The following is a 9,869-nucleotide window of genomic DNA, read 5'->3' as shown; positions in this document are numbered from 1 at the left end:
ATGACGTGGTCTTGGTATGTGATCTGCGAGCTCATCATCGCAATTCTTGGGATTACTGGCAACATCCTCGTCATCGCTGTAGTGTTCGGCCGTCGCTCGAAGAGCCGCTCAACGGATATCCTTGTGGGAAATCTGGCAATAGCTGATTTTGTCACTTCGATCCTCTTGATTCCGCACCCGACAGTCAACTCTATTCCCAATTCACTGACGGGAGCTTTTTATTGCAAAGTCATTGAAGGCGAGTTTCTGGTGTGGACTACCGTCACAGCATCGATCTACAGCCTGGTGGCAGTATCCCTTGATCGCTTTTTTGCTGTCGTTTATCCGATCCATTTTAGACGCCTCGCAAGTCGCCGACTCGTAAATCGCATCGTTTTTCTGATTTGGGCTGGATCGAGTATATTAATGGTTCGAGTTCTTTTCAACAACACTACGGGCGCGACAACGGGACGGTGTGTGTATCAGCGACAAGAGCGAAACCTGGAAATCCTTTATGGGATTTATATCTTTGTTGCCCACTTTGCTTTCCCGACCGCCCTCATGCTTACAACCCAGATCGTCATTGCACGCTCTCTCCGAAGAGAAGCCGCCCGCTTTGTGTCGAATGAGTCCACGGCATCGTTCCACAATATCGCGCGATCTCGAGTCATCACGCTAACATTGACAGTTGTCCTTATCTACGTCATCTGCTGGGCTCCAGACCAAATAGCGTATTGTCCGAACTATGTGCGCAGTCCCCTCTCACGCATAGACAATGCACTCGCCATTTGTAACTCCTGCGTGAACCCGATAGTGTACACTCTTCGTCACAAGCAATTCCGTGAAGCCGTGAAAGATTTTTGTCGAAACGCAACCAAAAGAAATACACCAATATTTGAAGATCTTGAATCACAATTCCAACCCGAGAAAAGTAATCCTAGGATCGAATTATCCTAACTTTTTTGTTGACGTATTCGCGCGTGTTCTCAGTCCACGGGCAGCCAAGACAGAATCATCTATTCGGATTTCAAGTGCACAAATGTTATATAAATCGATGGAGTATAAGCATTAAATCAACGCACAATTAACATTTCTTTTTTATTTTTGAAAGGATATCCTGATTTTTTTATTGTTTTGCTTTTCTCATGTACATTAACATTCACTGGCTGAGTTTCAGAAATGTAAAAAGGTCTTGATTTTCCATTCCTTCTTGTTTGTATATGTGACCGTGCATCACAAAACCAACAAAAAGTTGCACCCCATGATTTTGCGTGAGGACTCAAAAAAGGTGAAATGTGTCAACCGAGTCAATCTTGATTTTTTCATATTTTCTGAAAGAGCTATCCTTCCTCTACATTATCCTTTAATTTGGGATGATAACATGAAGGGGAAAGTGTGTTTTCATCAGTTTTTCTACAAGCTTTTTTTTTGGGGGGGGGGGAATAGAATGATCAGGTATGCCTAAGAGTACCCTTTTCATTTCTTGAAATCCTTTACACACTCTTCCATTTCAAGTCTCATAACTTTTGATAGATAATTCTACTGTTTTGAAACTCGGCATTAATCATGGACAGAATGTGTTGATAGAACATGCTCAATTTCAGCATAATCTGATAATCCCTTCATTTTTGTTGCTCCAGTAGTTTATATCCTGTGTTTTGTCCCTTTCATTGCGCAGCTATCACGGCTTGGTAAAGATTACACGCTTAAATAAGCTCTGTACTTCAGAGCCTCTTACCTCAGTTCACACTTTTCCAGAGTGTGTGCTTTCTTTTTACTATTTAGAGAGGTTAGGGGAGTCCACTTGAATTGAGCTGTACATCAGTTTAAAGCTTAGAGTATGCTCTTTAAGAATCTTCCCTTAATTACAAATCCATGTCTGGCGACTTTTTGTTGGTTTTGTGATGCAGGGTCACATATGACCTTTTCGTTTTTTCGGTTACAGGCTTTCCAAGGCCTCCGAATATTGTTTTAGTCTACAAGTGATTCTTAGAGTAGTTAAAATTTCTAGAAGATCAACATGCTTTTCTGATTTGGATTTTGGAAAGGTTTGACAAATAATTGATCGTTTTCGGGGTTTTTTCTCTCTTTTTTTTAGTTGTTTGATTTTGTGTTTCCTTTCCATGAGTCGTTATACTACACAATAGTGCATTGTTTCTACTAGTAGACACTCAATAATCATGAAAATGCCACCTCAGGAAACCATCGGATTTCAGGGAAGTCTTCTACCAAGTACTGCAAAAGCTACGAATGATAAAGGTAGTATAACGACAATTAACTCCTTGTGTGCCACGTTCGCACGCCCGGCTCAGTCGACGGAGTGCCAACTTCGCATGTTCTGATCAAACGTACAAACCCGCCCAAATCGATCGATAAATCGCAAAATACCGCAGTACAATGAAAGCGTTTCTCATGATTCCTTTCCTCACATGATAGCAGCACTTCTTGTATTGCATATTATGTGGTGACTGAATAGCGAGCGGTGTTCTGTACTTTATTTGAGTGTAGATTTTAAATTTCGCTCACTGTTTTGTGTGCAAAATCATGCCCGTACAACATTGTGGCTACCGGTCATTTGAAAGAAAATCAGTTATGTATTTGTCACAAAATTTACATCACAGCAAACCTTGGCATTTTCTGAAGAACTTTGCTCATTACATATGAAGCTTAACAAATATCTGTAAGATTTGCATAGATTTGAAAAAAAAAACCAAATGTTTTCGCAAGGAATTACTACGTTGGTGTCTCAGAATAATGTGGCACACAGGGGGTTTCCACCTTTCCACCATGGCACATAAAATTGTTAAGATAGTAACACTGAATCAATGGGTGGACAACGGCATTTCTTTTCGCATAAGAATATCTTTGTAGATTTTGATTCATTCGGGTACTAGAATAACATCTTACGACTACATATATTTGTCTGGACATGTATAATAAATGAGCAATGGTGAGTAGAGTGTCATGATTCTTCGGAGTCATTTCCTCAACTCAAAATGGTACTGCTAAATTCAAATGTATGATTATGGCTGATTCGATTCCAGCTGACCTCGATCTGCAGTTTGTTTGGTATCACATGAGTAATGTAAAAAAGTGAATGAAACGAAAACCGAAATAACACATTATTCCGATCGTGTTTTGACATTTGTTTTGGGGGTGTACCCGTTTCTGCCGAAGAGTGTTGGAAGGCTTGAAATAAATAGAAATCCGTTATGAAATGAAATGAGAATCCGTTGGATTGTGAATCAATTCTTCCTGCGAGAAGGCCCTTGCTCGTTTCTGGACAAGCCCCCAATTTTTACGTTTTAGTTGTTCTTCAGTCAGCCACACACTGAATTTGACATATTATTAGAGTCTGACATGTCTTCTATCATCTGTCGAAATTTTGAAGCAAAATGATAAAAGGAAAGACCAAAAAATAGCGTTTTTCTGGGCCATGTTTTTTTGGCGTTTCAACGAAGCAGAAACTGGTTCGAACATTTGGATTGAGCGCCACACATAGGCTCCGCCCCTAACAACGACCAGAGTGATCTCATTGGTCAGTTTGCTGCTTGCCGCTAACCGAAGCGTGAAGCTCGCACACTGCCCAGTCGACTGGTGCGTGCGGGCGGGTTGCGCTATGCCTAGACGTTTCTCCTGACATCCTGGTCACTGATTGGTCGGTGAGGAGACCGCCGACGCTGTGTTTGAATGAGCATTTCGGGGGTTGCTAGGGCTTAACTTCTATTGTCCGGAGGTGAATACTGACTTGCGTGTCTCTTGATTGTGATTGCGTCGCAAGGAGAACTTTTAGGGCGCTTTTCTCGAAACAGTGATTTCCCAGACGTCTTGACATGCTCTCTTTTAAACATCGATATCTCCGCAGCCCATTATTTTTATGAGACGTGTTATATATCAATTTAAAGCAGAAAGATTACGGCCGTAATCTGGCAGAACTCCCTAAGTCGATTTTGGTCGATTTTCAGGTTTTGAGTGTTTTGTGTGTTTTTTCTCATGCTCTTTCAAGTGGGCCAAAAAATAAGTTGTGAATCGGTACAGAAAGTTATTTTTAGAAAGTGATTTTGGCAAAATTCCTGAGGAGAGAGGGCGATTAATCTGGCAGAACTGCGTAAGTCGAGATTCGAAATGAATTTTCCGATGTTAATCAGGCAGAACTGCGTAAGTCGACTTACGACAACGCTTGGACCAAGGTGTTCCTGCATCCCGCACGGACATGGTATATCTTAACACGCGCGTGCGTGACCTTGGTAGTGACGAACGCGCTGCGCGTTCAGGCTAGCAGTGCCTGCCTGCGCCTAAACTAGCTAGCTAGACACGTCGTACGGCTACGTGTATTGTACACGACGACAGTCACGCTAAAGCAATAACCCTCGTTACTCTTGGGGGAAATTGCCACTTTCTTTCCCTTCATAGACTGGCAGGCTTCAAAACAGGTCAATATGCGGTATGCCTTACTATTAAGTTTTGCTACAATCTAGTGTTTTTTAAGCCTAGAGCATTTCTAGATCTAACAAACGTTATAGTTTGCATCTTGTCTGACATCACGCTCCAGTCAATTTTAGGCCTACTTAGTACTGCTGCAGCACTTGTCCATTGTTAGTGTACGTGAAATCAATGTACTGTGCGGTAGCGTAGGTCACGCGAACAATAATATCTGTAATCCATTGACCATAGCTTTTTATTTTATTTTTCATTGTAATAAGCGGTTAGTGGGCTTGGATCTATGGGATTGATCTCGAGAAGTTTAATGAATATCTAGGATACCGTCCATAACGATGGCATTTTCGATCCAATCCTACAGACGTCAGAAATTGACCAATACTAACACTTAAATTACAGTTTACTTTTTAATACCGGTACCGTACCGGTACTCCCAGTAGAGTTGTGCAGTAGGGGCCTACTACTAGTAGCATGTTAGACTACTGGGGCCTACCGTTACTTAACTTAGGCTGAATCGCCGGTTATTCTGTCTTTACTCAGTTTTCTATTTTTCCAGATTTGATTCGGCCAGACATTCTTGAAGTCTGTAATATGAAGAATCTAGAATCTACAGGTTAAACGCTAAATTATAAACATTTAGCCCTAGAAATAGATCTGAAACTTAGATTTAGATCTGTGTTCTATTAAACAGTTATACATTACTACTAGTCTAGTACTACTACTAGACATTATAGGTTATAGACTTTATACACTTACCGTTAGTCATTATAGATAGGCAGGTTAGGCTTTACGTTGTTCTTAGATCTACTGTAACATTAGTACCTTCTAGGCCTAGATCCCCAATAAACAGTCTAGCTGTAACGCTAGATTTAGCCCCTACCTGGATATAGAGTCTAGCGTTAGATCTAGAGTCTAGACTAGAAAATCTAGAAACTAATTTTCATTGATCTACTAGTCTGTTATAATGACGCCCCAAAATAGACGTCTGGATGTTACATAGACCTAGACAATCGAGTAGACAGAGTTCGAGAGTTCTCGTACGTTTTTAATAGGCCTGCGTAGATAGTAACGGTTAGAACACTACTACCCTAACGTTAGTACTGTAGCGACAATAAGGCCTACAGTAGGAGTCGACACAAACGAGAACTAGGGTCTATTTTTTTATTTTCTAATAAAACTGTAAATAAACTTTTAGTCAGGCCTAGCTCCTAGTATTCTTTAGTTTAAATAGAGTTTAGGCCTTCAGCCAAAAGGGTCTAGGCTTACTCTTACTTTGGGCATAGAGTAGGAATACTAGGATAATGATGAGATCAGTAGGCCTATCGTATGCAGATTCCTACGTACCGCTCTACTACTCTCTAGACGTCTAGTGTATCGTTAGGCCTGAAAAGACTACGGTCTAGACGGTCTACAGTGTAGTTCCTGTAGTCTTGATGAACAATATAGCTTAACATCTAGAATCTAGTCTAATATTATTCTTAATCCAAATGCAATGCTTCACGAGATCGACAATAACCCAAGCAGCAGCCAGGCTTTTGATGTAGCAGTACTTCTTGTGCCGCTAAATAATACTGAAACATGAACACAGACTGACAACATTTGGGGAAAGCAAGTTATTTTCCTCATACAAATGAATGGATAAAATGAAATTAAATGTGAATCAATGATGATGACTTTATACAATACAAATATTTCAAAAAAAAAATTGTACTCAATCTAAAATATTCATTGTTTTGACACTGCATCCGCTGAATAGTAAGAGGGTGGATGGTAAAATACGATAGATAACCCGCAGAAAATAGACCGAGATACGTAGTTCTGGTTGATAAACCACGTGTTTATCAGCCAGAACTGCGTATCTCTAGGAGATACGCAGTTCTGGCTGATAAGCACGTGGTTGACGACGAAAAGAGATACGTAGTTCTGCCTGATGAAACACGTGCTTATCAGGCAGAACTGCGTATCTCCTAGAGATACGCAGTTCTGCCTGAAAAACCCCCCGCATGGCCAAAAACTTACGCAGTTCTGGCTGATCAACCCGGGCACGTGACCAGAGATACGCAGTTCTGCCAGATTACGATCGCAAAAATTTGGCGACGATTAATCTGGCAGAACTGCGTAAGTTTTTTAAATTGGTAATTTTTGCTACTTAAAAAGGTCAAATTGTCATTTTTTTGCTGGAAATAAATTCTTTAGACCAATTATGACCGAGAAAAGAGGACAAATGCAACTCATCGTATCTCAGTTTAGAAAGGTGTAACATTGAATCTTTAAACCCGATTTCTGGCGTAATGTGTTAAAGGAGATACGCAGTTCTGCCAGATTACGGCCGATTAGGGAATTGTGTCATGCAATTTTCAAATAATCGACCTCGCCCGACTTTAGGATCATTTTGTTGTAGCGGGTCACAAATGAAGTAAGGTCCTTTGTTATGAAAGGTCATTATAACAGAACTCGTAAAATCCGTACACATGGATGTCCGTTAACCCGAAAATGAATACATGGTGCGTACTAAATAACCTTCCGAATCACGAACCTTATTCCGATTTCGAAAAAGACAAATTACGCAAATCTACGTGCGATAGAAATGCAGGAGATCAGCGTCATATCAAAGTTTATGCTTCACGAAGATAATGGCTTGAAAAATATACACATTAATAATAGACAAATATGAGAATAAGAAGTATAGCGGCAACATGGGGAAACGGTTTCAACCAAACGATCTTGAGGGCTATAAAGCGACCAAATGGCTGCGGGAAGAAAGTTTCAGAGACAGAAATGTCGTCTCAATACTCCACATATTCCCAAGGTACACCACCGGGAATCCAAAAGGACCCTATTGTATTGATTCATTCCCGTTCACTAAGATACATATCGGTGATCCGGGACAGTAACGGCAATGACGTCACCCGTTCATTCTTTACGGATGAATGCTCGCCAGGCAGTCAAGGCTAACGGAGTGACTCGAACAAGACAAAAGCTGTCTTTACCATGAATTTCCAAAGTAAGTTCATCAGTTTAATAGATTTCATTACGAGTTGATTTTGGTATGATACGTTGTCTTGCTCAGTCGTGTCATAACATCTTTTGACTAGCTTTGAGCAATAAAGTAGTGACGGTCACAATCAATGGCAAGAAACCCTGTCACATTCGGTTATGAGCAAGTTGTTATGAGCTGGACAGTCATCCACAACACGCTCACCATCCAACCCATCGATGAAGATTTAAGGGATCTGCAAAGTTGAGTAAATTTCATGCCAGGTCATGTACTTTGCCGGTATTCGTAATCTTTCCCAACCCAAGTGACAATTAATCTAAATTTATTTAACAAGTTCATAACATCTGCCCCTCAGAAAGAAGTTTTGCTTATCTGAGATTATCTGAGATTGTCAATACTTTAAAACAAATGAATATACTTTCAATTCTTCCTGCGAGGGTCCCCGCGTTCTTTCTCCGGACAAGCCCCCAACTGTTACGCGCTGTCATTCATCACCAAATCATTATCTTACCCATCCATCCATGACCACTACGAATGGCGCGTATTTGTAAAGTTCAGCAAATTGAACCTCATCTCGCGTACCTAAACATTGTTCATTTCCTTCTTCAACTCACGCGACGAGCTTTTCACATGATTATTCATAACAAATTCAACTTTCCCTTGGTATTACTTTGTCTTTCCTCAATACAGAATTACAAAATTTAACAAAGCTTTGGAAAACAAAACAAAGCATAACAAAATTGAACCATCTGAAATCAAGATGTACACGACTTTTATGTCATAAAATCGCAGGAACAAAATGAAAAACATACATGTAAAGGAATTGCATTTCATGTGGAGCTCGACCAGGAAGATTAAACTAGGTGAAATAGGTAATAGGTTGCCAACATGAAATAAACTATCTTCAAGAACAAATTAAATCTTCCCTTTCAATGAGTGAACGGGTGATGTTTGTTATTGTAATTCGTTAACCGAAAAACGAACATTTTCCCTCTTCCGAAGGATTCTTATGCCAAACACACAAGCTCCGTATTAATCAGATGTTCGTTAATGAACGGATTGTACGTACCAACGAACCTTCGCTATAACAAATGTTGTTTAGTTTTCAGATTAACAAACCTATAGGGAATAACATCAACCAGCCTTCAAGCAGCCTTTGGAATAACGAACTGCCATCGGGTGAACAGCAGTGCAGTATGGGCTCGCGGTTAGGTGAGATATGCGCTGCGTTCGGTACTATGTCAGTGTGATGCCGGAAACACATCGTCTTGTGGCTGTAATAGCTTATTGTTTATAGTAAATAGGAATACAAATATGGTACGAGTTTATAGTAGGTATGTGGGGTTTTTTCAGGTCCCTTTTTCACAAATTCAACAAAATAGACTTTGGCACTATTGGAAGCGAACAATTCCACACATCCGGCCAATTGTGTTTAAATGACTTGGGGGCTAGAGTAGGCCTATTCTGGGGTTTCAAGAATGTAACCGGACTACTGACACGATGGGAATGACTGAACTGCGGAATTTGGAGTGAGAAGACAGAAACAATAATCTTAGGAAGAGGGTTGAATGCAACATTCAGTTGGCAGTAACTTCTTATGCTTTTAATTGTTAAAAGAGGGTTTGAAAGGGGTTTAATGAGGGGAATATTATTAAATTCTCCGGAGCCACATAAATGTTTCTACCACAATTAGGTAATACATTAGTGGATAAGGATCACATTATAAGGTATATGGGAATTTTGAATACTTAATTATTCTGTCTATGTAAATTTCCACTTTTCTAGGCAGATTGATCCCTTGGAAATGAACGCCACTTGCAAAGTTGGATTAACCAGATTTAAAAGATTTGGATAATACATTACATGGATTTGGATACTGCATTTTCTATCAATAATCAATGATCAAAATGATGTATTCATTAATTGTGCCATCGGCATCATGTGCACAGTGGAGCAGAAACATAATCTGTTGTGGATGGACAATATCATGTGGCTTTATAATGAATAGGGGTGAACGCGGGACCAATCTCATGAACTGATAAAGGGGTCAAAAATACACGTTTTGCATTATGACAAAACCACACCAATTTATTACTATAACAACATAACCAAAGGGCAAAATGATTGAGAAGGCTATAGTCAAAGCTAGCAAAGGACCGCGGGAAGAATGTAATAAAAAATTGGCATGCCATCTGAATGAACACGACCCTTTCGACATTTTAAGGTCCACGGTCCAGGGATTGAAGAGGGCGCTGTTGCATTGATTCCGTTTCAGGCATCTGCGATTTTCTTTATAAACATATCCGAATGAAATCTGTTTATTTATGTCGAAAGGGGTCAACATAGCGTCAACTTAAGTTCTTCTCTTTGTTCGACCGTTGTCCACTAATGTTTCCGTCTACTAATACGGATCCATATTAAGGCGCAGACACAACAGCGCTCTCTTGAATCC

General features: G+C 40.2%; 1 protein-coding gene across 1 annotated transcript; it reads left to right on the top strand.

Moving 5' to 3' along the window:
• LOC139723349 (galanin receptor type 2-like) lies at positions 1-936 on the top strand. Its single transcript, XM_071634605.1, has one exon. The coding sequence runs from the start codon at positions 1-3 to the stop codon at positions 934-936; it is 936 nt and encodes a 311-aa protein (XP_071490706.1).
• The last annotated feature ends 8,933 nt before the right edge of the window (positions 937-9,869 follow it).

This window comes from Diadema antillarum, unplaced genomic scaffold (assembly GCF_040938485.1).
Source record: "Diadema antillarum isolate AM-2024a unplaced genomic scaffold, OU_Dant_1.0 scf00000187, whole genome shotgun sequence".
Lineage (NCBI taxonomy): Eukaryota > Metazoa > Echinodermata > Echinoidea > Diadematoida > Diadematidae > Diadema > Diadema antillarum.
The sequence above is the reverse complement of the archived record's forward strand: the minus strand, read 5'-3'. Positions and strand labels throughout refer to the sequence as shown.